The sequence below is a fragment of the Leptodactylus fuscus genome, chromosome 1 (genome assembly GCF_031893055.1).
Source record: "Leptodactylus fuscus isolate aLepFus1 chromosome 1, aLepFus1.hap2, whole genome shotgun sequence".
NCBI classification, from domain to species: Eukaryota; Metazoa; Chordata; class Amphibia; order Anura; family Leptodactylidae; genus Leptodactylus; species Leptodactylus fuscus.
The window spans coordinates 333,268,605-333,294,376 of NC_134265.1; the positions used below are offsets into that span (position 1 = coordinate 333,268,605).

The window sequence follows — 25,772 nt, forward strand, 5'->3', positions numbered from 1 at the left end:
TGCAAGTATATGTGGCCTAAGGGAATAGTCCTACATGGCAGATTTGTTCCAAAAATTTACACTACTTCTACCCCTGGAATGAGACCACAATAGATGATGCACACAGGGAAGTCAATACAGCAATACAGTCACCGCTCAGGAGTAATGGACACATCTGAGTGACTGCACCAAGGCCTGGTCATTAGTGCTGGACAAGCCAGGGATTTCATACACTGACAACCATTACTGTGGAGAGTAGATTGAGAACAATTGTGACTGAGGAAAACCATCTGAAGAAAGTGCGTATTGGGGAAAAAAAAAAAAATATAATAAAAAACCTGGTCTATGACAGTTTATCCTAAAGAAGACCAGGCGCGCATTCAAGGAAATTGTAGATGAATACAACACTTGCCGTCCCTTAGCACAACTTAACTGTAGACAACCAGTAAGAGCACCATGACAAGAATTCAGTAGGCAAAAGAGCAAAAATTGTATCACCGAGTAGTGGCCTGGTTAGATGGAGCACTATGCTGGAAGGAGGGTCAGAATTTGGCACAAGTAGCATGAACTGATAGGGCCAGCAGAGGTCACGCCGCCACAGCCCTCATTTTGTAAAGTCAATGAGAACCACCAGTCTTATTTGCTTTACAGCAGCCACATCAATGATTTAGCAACCAGTCATCTGGAGGTTACTCATTGGGGCAGATTTATGAAGCCCGCTGCTGGCAATGCCAGTCTATCCGCTGCAGCAAGCCCTCTCCCCTCCCAGTCCCATTACTGTCTATACACAAGCAGTCACTTCCCTGAACCTGCTTTTCAGCCCAGTCATGCGGTGACCACAACCCATAATGAGTTAAATAACCTATTTATTAGTTCAGAACAAACACATAAAGAGACAAAACCATTGTACAAATAAAAACAGAATTTACAAAAGTGCTAGAAGTGGCAGATCAGATTTTCTCCATCTTTAAGATCAGGTCATCGCATATTTTGGTCAATTCATCATTTTCTTTAGCCTGAAATAAAATACAGAATAGTTAATGGATTATAGAAATATATACAATATTAGAAAATCAGGCAGATGAAGTGATCCTATAGTAAGCCATTATAGAGGTAGTCTAGGGAAGATACACAAGTACTGTATAACAGTAACTCCACACCCATTTTACAGTACGAGGGTGCAGGCCAACCTTGCAATGGTTGTCAGCTAGTGGTTTCAATCAAACCAAACCGCTTTAGACAGTGTGCTTACCCAGGGTAGGTGTTACTCACCTCTCCAGGGCTCTGGGCCTTCCGACCCAACGTCAGGGACCGCTGAGGTCTGTGATTGGGCCTCAACATAAAAGCAGGTGAGAAGAAGAGGGAGTCTAATGGTAGCCCAGGAGAATCCAGTAACTTATCTTCTCCTTTCAGGTTTGTCACCTCCCTAGAGGCCACCACTTATTATGCTCTGTGGTCTAAAGAGATCACAGCGTATAATAGAGTAGCAATTCCTGACGAAACTGAAGTTGAACCTCAAAAATATCTTAACCAAAACCGATCAACTAGGGTAACAGACATGACTATGTTCACATCAATTATCCTTGTTCATGTTCGGTTTTGGCTATTTTTTGATCGCCCAGCAGTACTGGGTACTTTGTTCCAATTCTATGTACCTAGTGAAGTAATACAATACTGCATTCCTCTACAGTCTGTAGCTTCCTAGCACTCAAGCCATTCTGCAACTTGCAGTGAAACAGCTGAAGAGCAGCAGACTAAGGGAGCGTTTACACTACCGTCGGTGTCCGACAGATAGTGTCCGCTCAAAATCTGTCATTCATTTCAATGGGCATCGGGTGCGTTCTTTTGCACTCCGTGCCCGTCCTTCCCTGTCCGCATGTAAAGATGTCCGACTTCTCAAGCGGACAGAAGAACCCTACATGCAGGGTTTTTCTGCCCGCTTGAGAAGTCGGACATCTTCACCTGCGGACAGGGAAGGACGGGCACGGAGTGCAAAAGAACGCACCCGATGCCCATTGAAATGAATGACAGGTGTCACGGACACAGCTAGTGTCCGCTCCTAATGTCCGTGACAGATTTTGAGCGGACACTACCTGTCGGACACCGACGGTAGTGTGAACGCCCCCTAAGTTACCAAGTTTTATTGTATTGTAGTACAAAGTCCCCAGCAGAGGGCACTGTGAGTATACGGCAACAGTTACTAATTAAGTGTCAAAAAATAGAAAATAAATATAGGAGTTACAGACAGCTGTAACACTCCCTTAGGACCCCAGCACCATTGGCTACTGCTTACTTTTTGTTCTAGGCTCCGCTCTAGTGACTGAATCTTCATTTGTTCTTTCCGTAACGTGGCCTGGAGAGCTGTGGCCTCAGATTTGGCTTTGCTTCTCACCTGGGCAATTTCTTCATTAGCCCTACAAAGAGTGAAAACAGATTCCAAATATGAGAACGTTCTATCACACCATGTCTCTAAAGTGAGAAAGTGTGGCATCAAGGAGATACAAGCTGCAGAATGGAGCATAGTACTAATACTGTACTCATCAGACCCCCCCTTCCCCAAATCAGCAATGTGTGCTCCATGGAGAGATGCTAAGTATGCATTTTTTTGGGGGGGAATGATCAAACATACCGATTCAGCTTCTCCTCCGCATGGGCCTTAAGGGCCTGATATCGCTGCTCTTCTTTCTTTATCCTTGAAAGGTAATCTTCAACGCATTTCTTCAAGGCCTCTTCATTCTAAGACACAAGAACATTGAAGGAGTGAGTTATCTCTGTCTCCAATGCCTATACTCCACACACCAGGCTTCCCTTGTATGAGGACGACTCCCCTAGATCTAGCATGGCGACATTACTTCCTAAGGCGTCTGGCAGGTTGTACAACGGTCTGACCTTGCAGGTGAGGATTCCCAATAAGGCTATAGTCACACAACACATTTTCACCTCAGTCCATGTGTTTGGCGGATTTATCCGGGATAATGCTGGGCGCAGGACTGCTAGGAGCCTCTGCCTCCCAGAAATATAGGGTCATTAGTACAGGACAGTGTTGCTGGGAGGCTCTTAAAATCATAAATAACTAACACTGGGAGTCCTGCTCCCGGCATCAGGCAGGTAAAGCCGCCAGTGTTCATGGTGAAACTTTGCCGTGTGAATCTAGCCTAACACTTGCTGACATCTCGCCTTCCATTGTCTTTATTAGAGATGAGCGAGTACTGTTCGGATCAGCCGATCCGAACAGCACGCTCCATAGAAATGAATGGATGCACCTGGTACTTTCGCTTTGACGGCGGCCGGCCGCTTAACCCCCCGCGTGCCGGCTACATCCATTCATTTCTATGCGAGCGTGCTGTTCGGATCGGCTGATCCAAACAGTACTCACTCATCTCTAGTCTTTATGGGATCAGTTCCATGGAACCAACATTTAGGGGCCTCTTAACATTTAAGTCCTCTTAATTTTCTGGCCGCTGGCTACCCGTGGTGAAATGCTGATTTAGAGTACCAGCTTTCTGCCACAGTTTAGACTGATTTTTCAATGTCCTGCTGCAATCTCTGCCTCCCACAGAAAACAATTGGAGGTAGAATTTGCCACTGATTTGGCGACGGAATTCTCCCCAAATCAGCATCGTGTTCCTACATGTGAACGGCCCCTATACTGATAAGGGGTGACCAATAATCCTGGTGAACTGTCGTCCTAATTTAGGCTGAGTGCCAGCAGTAAGGAAATGACACCAGACACACTATGTTGGTATTAGTTCCTCTCTCAATAAGGAGGAAATACTGACACATTAAAACAACGTGGGGTTAAATAGTAGCAGATAAATGAAAAGCAATAAAACAATGTAAGTTTTCATGTTCATTCCTGATTGGTATGGTACATCTCAATCAAATAGAAAGAGTTGAAGCAATTCCATATATAGCCAGCTACTCCCGGTCCGGTGTGGTGACCTTGGGGAGCTGTCTTGTGGCAGCAAGCCAAGCATTTGATTTTCTTGCATCCATCTTGGATACAGGCGCCATCATATATAACATTATACCAGTTTCAAGCATAAGCACTATATCTAGCATTCAGCTTTTAAGAATAGCAATGTTTTTCACACATTACATGATTATAACCTTCACATACTCCATTAGTATTTGGGCAGACCTACACTATAAGGGCTACAGAGCCACAACTAGAGTTCCCCCTCCCCCAGACTTCTGCTACACATCCTACTTGCCTTGCGATAGCCTTCCAGAACATCCTTCTGCTTCTCAAACCTTTTGAAGAGCTCAGAGAAGGATTTCTCCATGGAGTTGAGGTCCATTTGCACCTGTTGCTTCTCCTGGACCACTTTCTGTAGTTCTAGTTTGTTCAATTCCTTCTGTCTTTGTGAATCCTCTGCAGAAGAACAGAATAGATCAGTGGTTTTAGTCTATGAAGTAGTGTCTTGTGTACAGGAATAGCACCAATAAGTGATCGGTGGGTGTACAGACTAGGCCAGCCCTAACCAATCAATAGGAGGGGCTGAGCTGCAGTACCTGTCACAACCACAGGGGTGTGTGCACAGAGGGTCCTGGATAACCCAAGAAACACGGCAGCCCCTTCATTCTCTATTATAGGTGTCAGGGGGTTGGACCTTCACTGATCATACACGGATTGTCTTTCCATTGCTATACACTCACCCAGCATTTGTGTGATGGTGCTCTCGAACTCTGCAACAATTTTCCTGGGGGGAAAAAAAAGAAAAAAGAAAAAGAGGCAATGTCAATAAAGCAAACCCGATGCAACCTAAGCTTTATCAGGCCAGACTTATAAGGGATCTATGGTTAAGAAACTCCACATCCACCCTGTTAATATACAGAGAGTCAACCAACCTAAGGCACAAAATAGAATTTAAAAATGTAAATATATACAAATAATTTTAATATCAAAAAAATGTAACAAAATATACATAAAACAGGAAGACAAAACAAGGGAAAATCCCCTCCACGTGGCAGTTGAGAACTGCAACCCTCCCACGGATGAGGACTGAAAAGAAAACCCCAAATAATTCCAGTATGCCAGAATAGGAAAGATGTTTAACAAAAGTCCATACATAAAGTCTCCATACAAGCACTATATTATATTACACACTAGCCAAGGGTTAAATAACCCCAATAACGGCTAGTAGAACCACAATATATCAAATAATGGTTAAGTAAGTGACATAGAAGCCAATTGTCCCAAATGGGATCACTAATACATACCCATAGGTGCAGACATATTTCCTATTCTTTAAGTATGGCAATAGAGAAGGAGATATTCAGTACATTTCCAGTGGGATAAGAAACGCCTGACGCGCGTTTCGCCTACACTCGGCTGACGAAGCTGGAAATGTACTGAATATCCCGTTCTCTATTGCCATACTTAAAGAATACGAAATATGTCTGTACCTATGGGTATGTATTAGTGATCCCATTTGGGACATTTTAGATTCTGTCACTTACATAACCATTATTTGATATATTGTGGTTCTAAAGGAAACTAGCTGCCTGTCGACTGTCACACCTTTGCGTTGCCAGTTAAATGCATTTAGTATAGAAGCCCTTTATCCCCTTAGAGCACTGGTGCCAAACACCATGCCCGCAGCCTTGTGTTATCCGGCCCGGCCCTTGGTCCTCAGGCAACAGTACAACAATAAAGATGGCAGCCACCATCTTGATGCCAGCATAGTGCAGAGGTTGCAGAGTCCCCCCCTCCCCCTTGATCCTGGTGACTGGCAGTAAACCAGTGCAATTGCAGATTGTTCCTGCCAGGACGTAATGACGCTGAGGGTAGCGGCGTGATCCTGCAGAGGAGAAGATGCCCACACCAGTATTGTGCTACAAGATGGAAGGTAAGATGAGTTTTACCCACAAACATTTCAACTTCCCTAATGAAAACTACAACCCCCAGCAGCGGCAGAGCCTCTGCACCTGTTGAAAGTGGTCTGGCATTGGATATTTCCTAATAATCTTCAACTTACCCCATTTCAACATATTCCAAGTAAAGTTTATTGTGTTTGTTTTTCCACTCCAGAACTTCCAACTCTTTGTCTTGAACCTGATAAGGAGGTAACAAAAATAATTTCTAATGAGATATAGATATGCAACCTATGTGAGATTCCTTTAATCCAGCATCTGATCATTCATAAAACCTGATGTCCCGGTACAGAACTAGAATATATTGTACAATGTCATAAAATTGCGAAGGAAGACAACGAGGCTGGTTACAAACGGCAAAGTTTAAGCGGAATTTCACAGTGAAACCTCTGCAGCGGACTCCTCGCCCCTTCCTTAAAGATAGCCAGATGACTTAGATTTACACTTCTGCCATATACTGTGCACCTTGGCTTCCATATATTTTTTGATAAGATGGCACAATTTTTCAAGGGGGAGGGGGAACCCACTTGGTCCTGAATGTCAAAAGTAGTCTGGTCATTAAAGGGTTAAGGACTCCCAAAAGCAAGGAGGGTATGCGGATACTGAGCAGAGTTTATTGCCTAGAATTGGCATCGGCTTGCATCATGCAGAGCGGTATACAGTATAAATCACAGGCGGTCACTCACCTCCAGCCTGACTTGCTCTATCGCAGCGTCCATGTCTTTCTGGCTGTATTTAAGAACTTCAACGATGGCCCCAACATCAGATGGCAGCAGGAAAGGGTCCGAGACTGGCACAATGTGTGTAGGGTCTGGAATTAAGGGAGCGCTGTCCTGTGGAGGAAGATTGTATTTACCGGCTGTGCTTGTAACCAGATACCACTGTACCCAAACAACTCAGCACTGCTATGGTAACAGGAGGCAACACGACTGACAAGGCTGCAGGTGTAGCTTCCCAGGCTACGACACATCGCAAGCTGGGCCACAGTACATTGGAGTTCTGCAGCCCAACATTACATGCAAGTGAATGGGATAAGGGCATTAAAAAGGGACCATAGTGCATATACAGCACTGTGGCCCCTTCACTTGAGGCTGCCCATCCAAAGTCTATCACAGTCTTGTCTAACAGGTTGCACAATGAGACTGTCACAACTGCGGGCACCGAACCTTCTGGGTTGTTTATAGAGTCATCACATTACTTACAGACACGGTAAAAGTCCCCAGGAGGTCGAGTCCTTTTGGCTTCTCTTCATTTTCAAGGGACGGGATCACAGGAAAAGATGACTCAGGTAACGCTCCAAAGAGCTCAAAGCTGAAAGAGAAGGAGAACGTTAAATGATGGCGTCACATTACAAACAATGGCCACGAAGTAGTGCGCCCCCTACCTGCTCCGCACTGGTACATCGCACGCCGGGCCCACTGTGCTGGCAGAAGCAGACTTCTTGGGAGACTCTCTGAGCAGGGGATCAAATTTCAGGTACAGGGACTGTTTTCTGAGGGCAGATTCTTTGAACTGAAAGACAAAGGAACAGGTGGGTGGAGGACTTCTAGTAAATTCCTAAGTCCCATGTCACAGACCCAGACAATACGGATGTAAGATTCAGTGACACACAATATCCAGCGAAAGCTACTTACTGAAGAGGTGCCAAAGTTCTCCAAATAGTCAATTTCTATGGGTTGGCCGAATCCTTCAACTAGAAAAGAAAGGGACAGATCAATTCCTTCAAGACATCAAAATACCAAAGTTTGCAATCTAAACATCAAGCAAGAAGTCTTACATTCAGTAGCAGGCTTGAAGTCAATCTCGGCCGCTGGTCTGAAGTCAGTGCCAAATTCTGCATCTGGTAATCCAAAGCTATTGGGCAAGGCATTAGATACCGGGATATCAAACTTTTCTAGTGACTTGTCTTCAGTTTGCAGAGTAGCGGTCTCCTCCGTTTTCACAACGTCTTCAGCCTGGGGAAAGCACATGCAAAGGAAAAAGGATCAATTACACAATGCCAGGCTCCGACATTTATGGCATACCCAGGACAAAGCATAGAGGAGGTTAATGCACCCTCCAAATGGAGCTGAAGCCTTGCACAGGAAGGCATGCATGTGTGACAAAAGCACCAGTCAGTAGGTTTGGGGTAGAAAGGGTGTTTGGAATATGGGTCTAGCAGACAATACCCTGTGGAGAGGCCATAAGGGTCTATACGCACTAGACGGGCGACTAAGGGTTGTCAATACTTACAACATAACTGCAAAAGGTAGACATCCTACAAGTCAGCATGCAACCATTTAACAGACCTTGCAACATGAATGGAATCAAAGCAATAGCAAACCCAACAACTTTCCTTTCTCTTATGGAAAGAACACTTTGTCCTTGAACGCTACTTGGACTGTAAGGCTGGTTTTCAATTGCAGGCACATTATAGTCAATGCGGCCCCTTACACCACCGGATATTGTATCCGTGGTGTGGCCAGGCTGCAACCGTGGCCCACACTTTATACAGCAGGTCCGTAATGGCCATGAATTACGGCACTGCACGGACTCACCCATAGAACTCTATGGTCGAGTGTGGCAGTTTACAGGCATCTGCGGTGTCTACATTTGGGATCAGAAACTTTCTGACCGTAAAATCATTACGGTAGTGTAAGACCAGCCTAAGACTCCTGAAGATGCCTACATGGAGCTCCCCAAAGAGAGGCCATACCCCTAACCCCTGCTAAAGGCCTCTCACCCAGCGCTGAGGTAGACAACCTGGAACAGCTCACTTACAGCCTAGACATGCTGCAGGACTGGTTAGAGACATGGACTTCTAGGATGATGGCCCATGGAGAGAGTGTCCAGATCTGCTCTGGCTGTACCTAGAGGGGTAGATATGGCAGTGCTGCACTACACCCTGAGTCAGGAAAGGTTACTTGCTAGAGATGAGCGTAGTGAAATAGTCGAGATTCAATATTAGTTTCCAGTACAGCCTCAATATGCAACTACTCGATCGAATCCCATTATAGTCTACCGGGAAAAAAAAAAAAAAAAAAAAAAAAAAAAAAAAGAGCATTTCAGGGGAAACCACTATTTGACTAAAGGAGAGAGTCACCAAGTCCACGAGTAGCAGGGGGAGAGTTTAGGAGGAGCGCTGTTTATTGGGTCCGTGCGCTTTATCAGCACAACTGCAAGCGCTGTGCAGTTATTCCGCTCGGGGGGGAAGACACTGGGTGGTCCTCCTGCGGAATCCTTCCAGATGGGAGGCAAGCGCTAATGTGAACCGGTCCTAAAAGCAAAGTGGATGGAGTAGGACACGGCGCTGGGGAGAATGATAGACCTGCAGGATAGTATTGCAGCATCCCTCCAGCAGAACCATCGTTGATTGGCCTAATGCTATACAGTGTACAGCATTCGGCCAATCAACGCTGGTTCTGCCGGAGGTTCCTCTGTGACGAGGCGGAGTCTAAGAACGGACCACAATGGAGACTGCTGTGGTCCGATCTTAGACTCCGCCTCCTCACAGACGAGCCTCCGGCAGAACCAACGTTGATTGGCAGTATGCTGTACACTGGTCAATCAACGCTGGTCAATGCATTCCTATAAGAAAAAGCTCCCGTATAACACAAGCTGCCAGCTCTCCTGACTAGCAAGGATGAGCCTGCTGCAGAACCAGCGTTGATTGGCTGAATGCTGTACACTGTATAGCATTCGGCCAATCAACGCTGGTTCTGAATTGAATCTTTACTGCGAATAGCTAGTAGTATTTGATAGAGTATGAGTATTTCGAATACCGTAGTATTGGATTGAATACCTAGTCGATCGAATACTACTCTCATCTCTATTACTTGCTGAAAAAACATATCTTGTATAATTCGGCTCCTGTTTTTTTGGTAAAATTATTACCAGGGAGTTGTGTAAGAGGCAAGCCCTACAAAGGCAAATTGGCTGAGCTTGGTTTCACAAATTCAGTATTTGTATGGGTGGCAGATTATTATAACTCATTAACCCTAAACCCTCCCTACCTGGCCTTTGCAGCAATACAGAAGAATGAAGTTTAAAAACTAGTAAAACTTGTGTACAAAGCACAATAAGGCCGTGTTCACAGGATGGAATTTGCTGCGGATTTTGCCCCCCGGATCCAGAGCAGATTCTTCCCTGAAACCTCCTCCCATCGTTTTCAACGGGAGGCAGAGATCGTAGATCATCATCATTTGTGAAAACAAAGAGAAATTAGTTCATTTTCCACCGTGTAAACATAGCCTAACCCTGCCCTATTAGGTTTCTATAACATATGTAATATACAAAAACGGTAAAATATTTCTTTTATGATTTGTGCATCTTTTAAGGCTTTAGCAGAATCATTGGTTAAAACATAACATTTGCAAACACAAAAGAAACCCCAAAATAGAAGGATTGATATTCTTCTGTCATGTTACTGTATATACCGCATCCTAGTTGGGGCAGGGCTTGACCTATAACCAGCAGGTGCATGAACAATGAATGCAGCCGGTGTGTCAGAAACATCTGCAGCCCGCACTTATGAGGACCCCTCCTCTATAATGGTTTAGTGCAGCTTTCAGACATGATTTACTGTATGCATTTTTCTCTTGAGGACAGGCCATTAATATCACCAATTTCCATGACTGCCAACCAAATATGCTAACTGTAGCAGTGCGTCCCCTTCATTGTATACCAGGAGGGTGCCTATATTTTTTGGTGGCGCTGTATATCGATCCTCATTGATAAAAAGGCCACAAAATCCCTTTCGGACTAAATACTCACATAGCAAGCGAGTGTTCCTCTGCGACCTGTGTCTCTCATATCTATATGGAAAGGTTGGCCTTTTCCGTAGATATAACTGGCATGCTGCCATTTTCCATATTTTTATCTGCAGTGTGTGGATGGGATTAGCTATGGACGGGGGCTAGAGTATCACCATCTGTACCAGAATCAGTAGGACAGACCATTATAGGATGCAAAGAGTTGCAATTGGTACAGGCGGGGAAAGGTCCTCTAAGGGCTAGTTCACACGGGGCAAGTTTGAATTCAATGGGAGCCGTTCCCTTCTTTTTTCCCGCTAGCTAGTAGCGGAAAAAAGAAGCGAGCTGCCCCATCTTGCCACGGATCCTGCGGCTGAATCAGCCACGACATCCAGGGCACGAGGCTCCGGCCCATTCATTTGGGCCTAATCCATCGCAGAATCTGTGATAGGATTCTAGTGCGCTGCAGCGGCATCCCATCAAGGCAGCTGCGACAATGTGTATACGCGGAGCCCCATGTGAACTAGCCCTTAGTGGCATAACAGCAAGAATCATAATAGGCATCAAAAAAGCTAAATAAATAAAAAAAATCATATTAATATGAAATATATTGAATAATGGAGAAACATGAATTAGAAAGCCCTCACCTGGTTCTCCTGGGTAACCTCTCCAGTGCTCACAGCTGGCAGCTCCGCTTCAGTGACACTGGGTTGCTCAGTTCTAGAATATACAATATGGAGGTCATCACTAGGACGTTACTGGGCAAGACACAAACTAGAGAAGAGTTTTGTTGCAGATTTTCCAGAACTATTATATTTATAATCTACTCTTAGAATAGATCATCAATATCAGCCTGGCAAGGGTGCTGTCAGACCCCCGCAGAATTTGGACAAGTCTATCAGTCTATTTGGACTAGGACAGAGCTACAGGATGGCCGTGTGACCAACAGATGTGATGTCACTAGCCTGAGAAGAGGAAGGTGCCCATGGAGCGCTAGCAAACAGCTGATCATGGGGGTGCTAGGAGTCCGGTCACCAATGATCTGATATTGAAGCTCTCTGAAGGAAAGGTCATACATTTTATTTCCCTGAAAATATTCTTTAAGGCATCTGTATACAAGCCCGTGCAGGAGACGAAGACATTAAAGATGTCATTTGTATAAGATGCGCATAGAAAGAAGAAGCTGACACCTCTCCCGACATGCCCGTTTTAGTAACTATATACTGCTCCATGAGGGAAAATTCTGGAGCAACTTTTCTTAGAACTGTGCACTGTGCTGTTCCTCCTCCTGATATTATATAAAACTGACAGTCTACTATTACCACAGTCTGACAGTGTCGGACTGGAGGAACACAGTCAAACTTTTCATCCATTCATAGGTAGTATCAGAGAAACCGTACTGCACTCCAAGAAGAGATATATTTACTAAGATAGACAAGTTAGAGGAGCAGGACAAAGCTAAAGGGGCTGTTGCGCTTTACCAGAACAGCAGACCCTTCATTTTGGTCAGGGCCCCAAAATTGGACCTCCACTAATCTGTCATCAAGTCATAAAGTGTCCTTACTTCTCAATGTTTTCCAACGTAACAGATTTGTCGCCCTCAGTTTTTTCACTTGACCTCTCTGCAGGTTCCCCAGTCTCGACCTTTGGTGGACTGTCCTCTTTCTTCACCACTTTGGGGGAACCAGCCATTTTTGACCCTCCATTTCCAAAAGGATTAAAGTTGGGATCATCAAACTTGTCCCAGTCGAAGTTGTAAGAAGCTTTAGGAACAATGACGTCCTCTTCTGGTTCCGCAGGTTTAGGGGGCTCTTGTTCCTTAGGTTTTTCAGGGGCAGCCTCTTTGGGCATAGCTGGTTTCTTGGGTACAGGTTTAACACCAAGACGCTTCCCCAGTTTTTTGGGTGGTGGCTTTCTGACAGGAGCGTCACCGCCTCCAAAGTCGAATTCCAGTTTCAGTGGCTCGCCTTTAGGGCAGTCTCCATTTTCAGAAATGGGTTTCTTGGGAGAGTTTTGTAGCTTTGAACCTCCAGTGTTAAATGGGTCAATAGTGTCGATTTGGTCAGGGTCAAATTTGTAAGAGACTTTTGGGAGTGGGGGAGAATTTGGGACTTCAGGTGGTGAAATATCAGCTTCCCCATTGGGAGGGTTTTGTACCACGTCTGAAGCAGAAGTGTCAGATTCCATCACTGGAGGAGGACTACTCTCGACTACATCACCTGCTGCCATATTGGATGGCTCCTCTGGACCAGGGTTAGAGCCCTCCAGAGGAACAGTGTCATCTAGAGAAGTCTTATTGGAAACGTCATCACTTTCCAGGCCAAACTGTACAGAAACTGGAGAATCTGGATTCAATGGGCTTGCCCTCAGTAATGCCACAGCCTGGTCAGCAAGTGTCGTGTCAACAGGCGCCTCCACCAAGCTCTTCACCTCCATGTCAGCTGGCGGATCAGTGATGCCACCTAGTGGTAGATCAGTGATGCCACCTGATAAAGGTTCACTGATGTCACATACCAGGGGTTCAGTGGTGACATCTGCTGGAGGTTCAGTGACGTCACATACTGGAGGATCCAGAATGGCACTTGTTGGTGGACCACTGATGTCATATATTGGGGGCTCAGTGGTGACATCCGCTGGAGGTTCAGAGATGTTACATACTGGAGGATCCGGTAGGACGCCCGCTGGAGGCTCACTGATGTCACATACAGGAGGCTCAGTTTTCAGTGGCGAATTCATCATTTTCTTAGTGCTTTTGAATGGATTCATGTCATCCAGATTGTCAAAGTCTATTGTGTATGCTCCCATACTCTTCAGTGGAATTTCATCTTCAGGGAGAGATGTGGGGTCACTGGTAACATTGGGGTGCTCCGTATTCAAGCTGAATGAAGAAAAATAATCACATGTCACAACACTATATGCACCAGTGTATACCATACATCATCCTCATGAATACGTCACAATTTAAGGGTTGACTGTTCTCTAAGACATACAGTATTACTTTACACAGCTGGAAAAGCCATTTACAGATTATTACCGGCCAGATATGGATTACAATGGAGAAAAGTGTATGTTCTTTATATTCTCATTCATTTTGTAGTCAAAAGTGTCCAAGTCCAACATATCAACCCAGCCCATATACACGTTAGACTCACCTGAATCACACTGAGCTTTTCCCCCCAGAGAATCGCTGCCTCGGTTCTTGAGATATTAGAGATTCTGCCATATACAAGTGAACTCTTTGGAGCAATGTCAGCGTTAATCCAAAGAGTTCATTTATATATAGACAAATGGCAATCTCTCAACCACAGGGGCTGCGGATGACAAGGGGTAAATAGAGTTTTGCTTCAGGTTTCCCTAACCCATCTATCTGCAGGACTGAGCGGTTCTGCTGCACATTGGTGACAGTCCCTTCCTTTAGAGCAGAGGTAGGGAACGTACGGCTCTCCAGCTGTTGCAAAACTACAACTCCCAGCATGCATACTTGCCCTGCTGTTCTTGGAACTCCCATGGAAGTGAATGGAGCATGCTGGGAGTTGTAGTTTCACAGCAGCTGGAGAGCCGAAGGTTCCCTACCCCTGCTCTAGAGAAAACCTCTGCTTTTGAGCCACACTAACCATGACAACTACGTAAAACCATTTCCACAGTAGTTTCAGCCACTCATGCCAGTCTCCCATTACTACAAGTCAGATGACAGCCGAAATGAAAGGAAGTGCAGAGTGACTCATGAAAAACACCGGCAAGTCACCATAGCAAAGTACACACACAAGCGAGGAAAATCCTGGAGAACTCCTCTGCGTAAAAAGCAGCGTCAGCCCAGATGTTACTGATGGGTCATTACTGTAGCAACGACACAAAATTGTCTCAAGTATAAGGACTTAAAACGTGCCTTCTGCATCAGAACCAGGGTCAAAAGCCTGTAAGTCTTCAGCGCTTCAGTCCTACAGATTCCACTAAATCCCTGGTGATCACCTAACTTTTCATTATTGAAGTTAAAGGGGTTGCCCAGCCCCAAAGTGAACTCATACTGATGACCTATCCACAGGATCACACTACGTGACCTGGTGGGGTCTGATACCCGGACCCCACCCAGATCAGCTGTTCTAGCAGTCTCCAGGTGCAGGAAACTGCTAATGGTCAGGGGGCGCAAGCAGCACCGCTCCTATACAAGCAATGATTAGCATTGGAGCACGCGCTGCCCATCCACTAGGTCCTTCTGCTACTCAGAGACTCCTAAACCAGATCCGTGTGGGCTCAGGGTGTCAGAGATCCCAAAACAAGAACTTACCCTTCAGATCAGTATGAGAATTCAGTTTGGGGCTGGACTGCCTATGTACAGAGCTGACTCAGGAAACCGAAACCGTCATGGCCAGGAAACAGACAGATCAAAGGCAGAGACTATAAAGTGGCAATGTGGTAGCGAACCCTTACCAGGTAGAAGAGAGATGCAGCTGCTCCAGCGCCTGGGCACAGTCATCCAATGTGAACATGTTGTCTTGCTTGTTGGCCACGCTGGGAGTCACAATCCTTCGAGTCTGAGGATCCCTCATTGGCGTCTGAAAAGTCACCTAAAAATCACAATTGCACGTTGACTATGAGAAACACATGTGGCTATAAATAGCTCTTCCTGTGTACGCCGCGCCAGCTGAAAGTCTCTTATTATGAAGCCAAATGAAGTTTTCACAGCACAGCTACAATTATAGCCCCGAGCCCTGCCCAGAAAGAAGGAGGCAAACACAAGATACCTTCATGCTTTTCAGCGCACTCTTGGGAGGCAGATTGTCCTTCTGTGACGGGCGCAGTATAGAAGGTCTGCCGGTGCCCGGAGGAGTGAACAGGAAGTCACAGGACTCGGCTAATATGTCATTGCCAAAGTTTTCATCGTTTAGTATCTGTAGACTCATTCTGGAGAGAAGAGAAGAGATGTGGTGAGAACTAGAACAGAAGGGGAAGACACTAACATACATCTATACAGTATACATGGAGCAAAAGGCACAAGTGACTGCTTTACCTCCCTCCATGCCACCGGTAGCAATAAAGGAGCGGTCCCATAACAGATATACATAGGATAGGGGACAGGCATCGGATTCATGGTGGTCTTAATACTGTGAACCCTACAGATCAAAAATGGAGGTTCTATGGCTTCGTGCATCGCCACTCCTTTTCAATGTCGTAGTCAGCCTCACAGTTACTGAAGAGTCGCAGCAAACATGTCCGACCCTTCCATACTCCTGATCAGCAGTGAGCAAAGAATTATTAACTGGTTACATTGATGGGATTTTGGTGACAAGTTGGACCGTGCACCACAAAGCACATCGCTTATTGTCAAGGGAGATACATGGACAGCACCTAGGACTTGTGCCAGGTCCTGATTTTCCACAGCAGCCAGGGATAACCTTGTTTAATGCTTCTGACACGACGAGGGCCAGACAGGGCAGCCCTATACTGGGGTCACCATCACATAAGTGGTCAGGTTAGAACGCATTGTGTTCACCTATGTAAGTGGGCAGCCTTTATGAACTACAAGAGTCACTGCATCAGATTTCCTCCCGCAGCTCCATGACCTTACATGCTGACATTTCCTTTATCCAAACAATGGAGAATGATGTCACCCGGGGCTGAGTCACACTCACCCAATGTAATGGAGGGGGGTGGGCAGCGTCACCCTGAAATACGCAGATTCCTGGAAATTAGGGCACACGCTAAGGACGCATTCACACTCCTAACTATATAGTTACCTAGGCTGCTAGGAGTCCGTGTCTCCCTATACCATAACCGATCCAACACATGGACCACGTTAAAGGGATCCTATCACTCAGACATGATTTTTTTTCTAAGTACCACGTCAGAATAGCCTTAAAGGGATTCTACCATTAAAACCCCTTTTTTTTGTAGATAAGATGTCAGGGAGGCTATTAGTCTCTTACCTTTAGATGTGATCTCCACCGCGCCGTTCCTTAGAAATACCGGTTTTTACCGGTATGCAAATTAGTTCTCTCGCTGCGATGGGGGCGTCCCCACTGCTGCTCGAGAACAGGATCCTGCGTCGCCTCTATCTTCTGCTGGATCTTCCCCTTCTTTCTTTGGCGTCACCTCTGACGCCTGCGCAGTTGGCTCTGCCAGTCACACACTAGTAGAGCCGACTGCGCAAGCCCGCGGCCATAGTTCCGACACCGCAATTGAACACATGCGCAGTTGGCTCTACTAGTGTCTCACTGGAAGCCAACTGCGCAGGCGTCGGAGGTGACACCGCCGAAGATAGACGAGGAAAGAAGGGGAGGATCCAGCAGAAGATACAGGCGTCGCAGGATCCTGTTTCCAGCGCTGGGGCCCGCCTTCATCGCTGCAAGAGAACTAATTTGCATACCGGTAAAAACCGGTATTTCTAAGGAACAGCGCGGCGGAAATCACATCTAAAGGTAAGAGACGAATAGCCTTTCTAAAGGCTATTCCGACATCTTATCTACAAAAAAATGGTTTTAATGGTTAGAATCCCTTTAAGGCTATTCGTCTCCTAACTTTCGTCATCTTCTCCACGCCACCGTTCGCCTACAATCCCAGCTCTTGTCGGTATGCTAATGAGTTTTCGCAGCACTAGGGGCGGGCCCCAGCGCTCAGACATCACTGGGGGCATCCCCAATGCTTGCACAGTATTGGAAGCAGCCATTTTCTCGTGGCCTGTGGGCATGCGCAGTTTGCTCTGCCCAAGGTCTTAGAAGTTATAAGCCACCGCTGGAAGAAGAAGCTGAAGGTGACGCTGCTGAAGAAGAGGCGGCGACGCTGGAGAGAGTTCTCTCACAGCATTGGGGATGACCCAGTGCCGTCTGAGCGCGGGGGGGATTGCGCCATAAGAGTACAAGTTCTGGCCTCCTTATTTAGCTGAAATAAGTAAGAAAGCCAATACATCTGAGTATAGCCAGCGCATGTGTACCTGGATCACTCACACCTTACAGCAAGGCTAGAGCCACATGACATGAAGGTGATGGTGTCACATCTAATAACTTTCTAAGAGGTTGCATTGCAGGTACTGAAAACCCCGTCACGCTGAACTTTTGGTTCCAGGTCACATGCAGCACAAATGGAGTTTGGGTGAATGGTTACGAACCTTGTCTGCGCTCCCTCACACGGTTTTCACTGCTTCCCATTCATTTTAAACGAAACTTTTAGGGCAAATTTTACATAGAGCAGGACACTTTCCATGCTGCCACACTAGGGCACAGATTGTCACCATTTTCCAAAAAGATCTTACAAATGCATGAAAGTAGGTATGGAAATAAGCTATGTGAACACACCCCAACAGTGAGAACATGTGCAATATGCAACTATCACAACTCATCCTGCTACATAACTGGGGCTACAAGTTTCCCGTTTGCTAATCCGCACCTTGTTGTTCTCCTCACCTCCTGGCTATGAAAGATCCACTTGTTATACAAGGAATTCAGAACACAAAACATCACTTTGCCATGTAATCTGTGCAGGAACAGGAATGTATGGGGCCGCCGAAACATCTGAAGGCTCATTTACAGCAAGGTAGTACTGTATATTGGGGTATGCACCAGGCGTCCTCCCAGCGCATATCTACAGAGCCGCCATTCACACTATAAGAGGGACAACTCTGCATAGCTTTACTACACTGTATACAGCGAGCGCTGTCTGCTGACTTACTTTTACTGTGTCCTCAGTACGGTAAAGACTAATTTTATTGTATCATACTCAAATGCTAAAAAGGAGTATATTTTAATCTGCAATTTTTTATTTATTTTTTTAACTTGCAAAATAAGATACTCATTTTTAGCATAAAATTTCCGATAGATGATTATTTATAATAAAAATAATAATTAACACACACTACATTATTGGAGTCTATGGGAAATCTCTATTATTGATCTCCACCACAGCAGTGTTCTGCAGTAACGCGTGGCTACATCACCATCTGATTGTCTCCTATAATCTCGCTGCGGAAGATAACAGAAAAATCCTGAAAAGTACCATAACATTGACCATGATATCTTAGGATTAGGTGACCCATGATCAGAATGGCCTCAGCCCATAAATCAGACACGTGGTAGCTATGTCGCTCCTGAGCTGGTGCCAAGCATTGTACTGGTACAGGACGTGACAAGAAGATTGTTAAAGGGACAATTGTTAAGAGAGCGCATTAATATGGAGAAAACTTAATTTGTATGCCGATAACTTCTATCCCTATTCATGACGTATGCCCTTATAACCTTTTACACCCCAGACTTATTGGGGGTACCAGCAGCAAATTTAAGAAGGAGCGATGAAAAGGGGTATTCTGTTTAACAGGTACCGCCGGTCTACAGGCTAGGCATCAACTTGCTGATCCATGGAGATCAGACACAAGAATATTCCTGCCATCTCACCCAGCTGAGTGAAGCATCTCTAGTACGTCCATAGAAGTGAATGGAGCTGCAGTGTACTTGTACAGACAGCCACTAAGACTTTTTGACTACAAGGGGTTTCCATTCTTGTGACTGGTGTGTTTTTTTTCTCCCCATCAGTATGGCTATGGAGTGTGGGAGGAAACCCACGTAAACAGGAGGACATACAAACTCCTTGCAGACGATGTCCTTGGCAGGATTCAAACCCAGGACTCCAGTGCTGCAAGACTGCAGTGCTAACCACTGAGCCAACGTGTTGCCCTGTGACTGGTATGTTTGAACAATATTGTGGAGAAGAGGTAACTTGTAAATGGAAGACTGTTCTGGGCAACCACAAGTCTTACAAGGGGCTGTCTACGAATAACAGATTTCTGGCAGGAGGTCAGTGGAGAGAAAAAAAAAAAAAAAAAAAAAATTATATATATATATATATATATATATATATATATATATATATATATATATATATATATATATTCCCACCCATCCCCAGTGCCAATCAGAGGCATGTTCCACCCACACATGACCAGTGAGGCCCATCAATGGCCTAAGGAAAGTATACAGGACATTACACAACTCACCGGGGCCTTTCCTTAGGCCATTGATGGGCATCAGAGGTTGTGTGTGGTGAGGTCTCCTGCTGGAACAAGCTACAGGCAAGGTTTTTTTTGTTTTTGTTTTAAATTCCTCACCTTGCCTGGCCTCCCTGACAAATCTAATTCCTAGACAATCCCTTTAATGTCAGGCCTGCTTCACATCTGCGTTCAGTATTCCATTCTTGGAGTCAGCAAGATTCATGCAGACACCACATGGAAAACACACAGACCCCAATATAGTCTAAGGGGGCCGTGTGGCCGGTATTCCGTTCAGGAGACCCCAAGCAGACGCTCCGAAAGCAGATGTGAACCAGACCTTAGTTTCACACTAGTATTCTGATATCCGTCCTTTGAGTACATATACAGAAACCCCGTCCACTGTTACACGTAGAAACCCGTGGACTCCATAGACTATACTGGGGTCTGCCAGGTTTTCTAAAGATAGAGTCCTATTTGCACCTATTTTAGGTGGTGTCAGCGGTGGGGTGCTGGAATACTAGTGTGAGCCTAGCGTTATATAGGTCCTCTCTAGTGATCCTGTAACTATTAACTAGCAAGTAATTCAGGCCTTATTCACACAACAGTGATAAAATAAGAGTTTAAGACCACGAACCTCAATGGGTCTTCACTAGAGATGAGCGAACACTGTTTGGATCAGCTGGTCCGAACAGCACGCTCCCATAGAAATGAATGGAAGCACCTGTGACGCTGACTTTGCCGGCGGCCGGCGTCACAGGTGCTTCCATTCATTTCTATGGGAGCGTGCTGTTCAGACCGGCTGATCCGAACAGTGTTCGCTCATCTCTAGTCTTCACATGTCCATTTTGATGAACTGCTTTGATGACAAGATTGACATCAGACGGACGTTATTCACGATCACATGAACAAGCCCCTTCAATGGACTTTAACGGACAATCATAACCGTTTCTCACAGGCTCTAGGTCAGTTAAAAACTCATGTGAATAAGGCCTTAGACTAAAAACGACTATTTCAGCTCTGATGTCGGATAAGACACCTGCTTAGTAAGGCCCTGAAGCGTTTCTGGTGGTGCAAAGTCAATGGAATTGCAGCGTTTTCCGTAGATTACATTGTACGAGTTGCAAGAGGTGAAGTCCACTGAGAAAACAGACGTATAATCTGACATCCTGCAGGTTAAGAGTCCACACCACGGGTCAGTTTGCAGTGTGGATTTCTTTATCTCTCTGCTGCTGCTATTGCACATTGTGTCTGATAGAGGAGGGTCCTATGTGTCAGACACCGGGCCCACGGTAAGGAATAAACTGGAAGGAGACCACCTACATGCACAGCTCTCTCCATTCACTTCTATACTTAGACGAGTCATTTCTAGTCACGTTATTGCCACAACTTTGCAGGACCCAAGACTGTCGCTGGTTACTATCATTACAGGCCACAAAGAATCTGGAACCCAAACTGAACGGTCACATTGTGTTCCTGAAAACCATCAGGGGCTTTGTGGGCCTGGCATATACAAGTCTGAGTTCACATCAGCATCAGTCAGTCCTTCCAATGGAAGAGAAGACTAGACTAAGCAGAGCTAATGAAGAACAACAGATGCCAAGGGCCCTCATTGACTATCAGGGGTCCCTCAAGTATCCGGTATATGCATGACAGACATTACAGCCTCTGCATTGCAGCAGTCCAGGTACTGACAGACCCTCAGACATACACTAATCTAGCACACACACCGATACAAGGCCATGTTCACATTGCTTAGTTTGCAGAAGAACTTGAGGTGGTTTTCTGCCTCAGATTCCTCTACATGAGACAGCCCGTTTAGTCACTGACTAGTCACAGCACAATGGGCGTAGCCAGCCCAAGGCTTGAGTTGTGGGTTCTGCGGCTGAATCAGTGAGAAGTGAGAATCCTGCAAAGAGAACAGGGGACCTATTCCAGCCAGAATTGGGAGCAGATTTTAAGACAAACCTTAGCCCAGGATAATAAATGCCTGAAAAGTAAAGACCCAGCTACATAAGTCATTCTCTGGAATACCACTTCACATTGCAAATCAATCTTATACATAGGATATACAAGTAGATAGGCATTTTGTACACCAGTCTTATTGAAGTCCCCAACTAGTAGTAACTGGGCATGAACATTTAAAGGGAGTGTATCATTGGAAAGAGTGCTTCTGAGCACTTTAAAGGGATCATATTTTTTCTGACTAACACGAAGGAATAGCCTTAAAGGGGTTGTCCCATCACAAGGATCCTATCTATACTGCTGGTTAATGTGGATGTAAGACTTTTCCTAAATATATTGCTTCAGCAAAACTGCTTTGTTTGTCCACTATCTTACTTTATTCAATTCTTTGTGGCCACAGCCCTGACTTAGCTGCTCATGAGTCAAGTAATGTATCTGCTGCTCTCAGGGGGGGAGGGGCTAAGTGCAGGGAGAGAGCCTGTGTATCTAGCTATTCCTGTGTCTACACCACGTGACCTAGCTCCCTGCTCTCAGACAGAGGAGAGGCGCTGCTTTCATTTCTTCTGTTCTCCCAGTTATCAGGCTAGCTAATTAATTTGTGTTCATTATGGCAGAGACAGGCAGTCTCTGTATGTAACAGAATGGAGTTGCTGCTGCCTGTACTTCATAGTCCAATATGGGTGGGCGGAGCTACACACAAATTTTGGGGCGGAGCTAAACGGCAGGTTGCATGTGAAACCCCGCCCACCAAATGATGCAAGAAAGAAGATTTTACAGCAGTAAAGACTGATGAGTGTGTGAGGTGGGAATACCCCTTTCAGAGAGGCTAGTCTCCTACCTTTAGATGTCTTCTCCGCACCGCCGTTCAGTAAAAATCTGGTTTTCTTCGATACGAAAATGAGTTCCCTCACAGCATTGGGGACGCCCCCAGTGCTGCGAGAGAACTCTCCGGTGCTGCCTCCATCTTCATCTGGAACGGCCTCTCCCTGCGTCTTCTTCCGGCACATGCGCAGTCGGCTCTGCCATCAAGCTTGACTGCCCATGCCCATTTTTTTGCCGCTTACACAAGCATAGTTCAACGGAGTACAGAACGTAAGCGGCCACAAATAAATGGCCATGGGCATGTGCCGGAAGACAACGCAGGGAGAGGCCATTCCAGACGAAGATTTTTTTTATGCTAATGAACCCCATGGAGCAACCTGGGCGTTCCCCAAGGCCTCCGAGCTCTCCCCACGTCATACCTTTAATACCACCCCTCTACTGCTTGTGCTCCATCTGCCATCCTCCTCAGTTCTAAGCTCAGTTCTCCAGAGAACTACACCAAAATGGCCGCTTTGACATGCCAGTACTGTCTGAGCGGCCATTTTGGTGTAGTTCTCTGGAGAACTAAACTTTGACCTGAGAACTAAGGAGGATGGCAGACTGGGGAGGAAGAAGGCAGACAGAGCACAAGCAGCAGAGGGGAGGTATTAAAGTTATGATGTGGGAGGTGTTCAGAGGCCTTGGGGGAACACCCAGGGTGCTCCGTGGGGTTCATTAAAAAAAAAATATATATATATATATATATATATATATATATATATATATATATATATAAAGCGGTTTAAAAAGAAACAGCAGGGACAACAGAAAAAGTAAAGGTAGTAGTAGATTAGCCTTTAAAAAGGCTATTCAGACATGATACACTCTTTAAAGGCTTCCCAAAAAAAACCCGTAGATAACATATCAGTGGGGGTCAACACACTCAGACCCCCATTGATCAGAACGGGGTCATTCTGAATGGAGCAGTTGTTGGGCAGCGCTCAGAATGCTCCCTGTCATTTCAATGGACATAAGCCATCGTCTCGACAATCCCAATAAGATAAATGGAACGATGTTCGCACTGTCCAACCACCAAACCATTGAAAACCAGGGACAAAAATACCCTGCCCTCATGATGAATCGGGACCTGGGCAGTCAGACACCTGCAAGTTATACCCTATCCTACAGAAACGGGACAGCTGCCTTTTAGGGGAATAGCCTCTATAATTCGGGAGCGCTCCTGTTTGGCAAAATAGACATGTTCATCGGTCAGGAACTGGTGTGTATATATAAAAAACAATCCGGTCTGTCAGCAACTTGTATGGATGAAAATTGTCCTTTTATTGGAAAAAGCAGTACACCACGTATCGGTCCACAGTGACCGGAGTGTTTTTTTCTATTGCAAACCCTTTTGCCTGGAGAGGGGTTTCTGCCGTGCAATTTGTGGGATAATCCCCAGATTTGCTGGAGAGGGAGAGAGGAACAATTAAATAACTCATTCCAATCACAGCTCTGCTGAACTAAAATTTACAGCATAACTAATGCTAGAAGTTGTGTACAGGCGAGTAAATCCAGCACACAGAGACTCATGGGCAAGACCCAGGAGCACAAAAGGAGCCTCAGGGATGCTACACTGTCAGCTCAGCCCATCTGAGAAATGCAGCAAGCATCCAAACTTATACCCCAAACCACAGCCATCTGTGGAAGCCCTAACACGCCAGAGCTGCAATCATACTTCTGCAGGCTTCAGGAAGGGGGGGGGGAAATCACTCAGGGTTCACTGTAGTCACATGACAGAGCAGGCAACTCAGCTAAGTACAGAGCGGAATCTGGTGACACCTGCTTTTGCAGACAGATTGACACCTAATGGGTAGATCAATCCTATAGCCTGACCCACAAAACCTCAGCCATCTGAATAGGCGTTCTCCGCATTGCCAGTACAGGGCCTGATCCGGGGAGCCGCAGCCTTTACACCAAAGTCCTATAGCCAGATTTCAGTAATAAGCAGAATTATGAATCCGGCTCTGGAGTAGAACATTATATATATATATATATATATATATATATATATATATATACACACACACACACACACACACACATATACACTGTATACAGTGTGCTAGATAGAAAACAGAGTTAACCTGTTCAGTACCAGAGAGAACACAATAGGGTAGTGTGAGCAACTCAAAATCAAAGGGATAGAGACAAAGGTTATAGGGGGAGCAGCACTAACAGACAGAATACATGTACAGTACATATACACACACTACATACATGTACAGTACATATACACACTACATGTATGCATCAATACTACCACGCTCACTGCCACGCACACTATGAAACACCAGGCAGGACCGCCATTACTAGCACACAGACCGCTCACCACAGCACGCCATCCCCGCCACACGTTACCTGCCGTCCCCGGTGCCGCTATTTAACCCTACGTCTCGCTCTCCTCTGCCGTACACCGCTCTGCTGCTGCTTCTGTTTGAATTTCGACAGTTCGCAGAATCCGTCCAATCAGAAGCCGGGACGGCTGTCAACGTCATGACGCGAATACAAACCCGCCAATCAGAAGTTGGGAACGACGACGGGGAACGCGCTTCGGGAGACGCTGGAGATTCGGGAGCGCGCTTTGAGTTTTGCGCATGCGTGTTCCTTTACTAAGGACTTGTTTTGTGGTTATGTCATGCTCGGTGTGGCAGTCATAAACCGCACGGGTACCTTTATGTGCAGTAATCACACACTGAAGTAACGCATGTGATGAGATGGCTTCTCTCAGTATTGTAATGTTGTGGTTACAAAATAAAGAAAATCCTGAAATTATTGCAAAAAAAAAACCCAACAAAATGTTTTATTATGTTCCCATTTGTGTAAGAACACTAGACCTACAGACCATTACTATACTGGGATCCACCGGGGGTCCGTTATTTAAACTAAAAATGCCAGATGAAAAAGTCAGACTTGCAGAATTTTTTTGTCCAGCAATTTTCAACATATTGCGACGAGTCGACTCCCATGTGTCGGGAACATAGGAAGAAATCCAATAGTTTTTATTGCAAGAAAGTAGCGGATCCAATATTATACTGCTAAGTCACATAAGATCACAGCGCCATTCTAAACAAGTAACATGCCGCCATAAGGCACTGACTGTAAGAAACCAATAAAAATACTCTTAAAGGGATTCTACTATTAAAACCTCTTTTTTTGTGGATAAGACGTCGGAATAGCCTTTAGAAAGGCTATTTGTCTCTTACCTTTAGATGTGATCTCCGCCACACCGTTTCTTAGAAATACCGTTTTTTACCAGTATGCAAATTAATTCTCTGGCAGCGATGGGGGCTGGCCCCAGTGCTGGAAATGCGATGGGGGCGTCTCCACTGCTGCTCGAGAACAGGCTCCAGTGATGCCTCTATCTTCTGCTGGATCCTCCCCTTCTTTCT

The 25,772-nt window shown here is 45.6% G+C and overlaps 1 protein-coding gene across 2 annotated transcripts; it reads right to left on the reverse strand.

Annotated features, from left to right (window-relative positions):
• Positions 1-901: 901 nt before the first annotated feature.
• Positions 902-24,812, reverse strand: TACC3 (transforming acidic coiled-coil containing protein 3). Of its 2 annotated transcripts, none has more exons than XM_075261113.1 (16): positions 24,742-24,812; positions 15,329-15,488; positions 15,015-15,151; positions 12,151-13,464; positions 11,234-11,306; positions 7,634-7,811; positions 7,491-7,549; positions 7,241-7,368; positions 7,059-7,167; positions 6,543-6,689; positions 5,961-6,037; positions 4,639-4,682; positions 4,194-4,354; positions 2,609-2,715; positions 2,273-2,393; positions 902-995 (listed from the first exon to the last, which is right to left on the reverse strand). In XM_075261113.1, the coding sequence occupies exons 2-16, from the start codon at positions 15,485-15,487 to the stop codon at positions 930-932; spliced, it is 2,880 nt and encodes a 959-aa protein (XP_075117214.1). In that variant the 5' UTR covers position 15,488; positions 24,742-24,812; the 3' UTR covers positions 902-929. The 2 variants fall into 2 exon arrangements, with proteins under 2 accessions (XP_075117214.1, XP_075117213.1); XM_075261112.1 differs by lacking the exon at positions 24,742-24,812 and adding an exon at positions 15,595-15,666.
• Between the last annotated feature and the right edge of the window lie 960 nt (positions 24,813-25,772).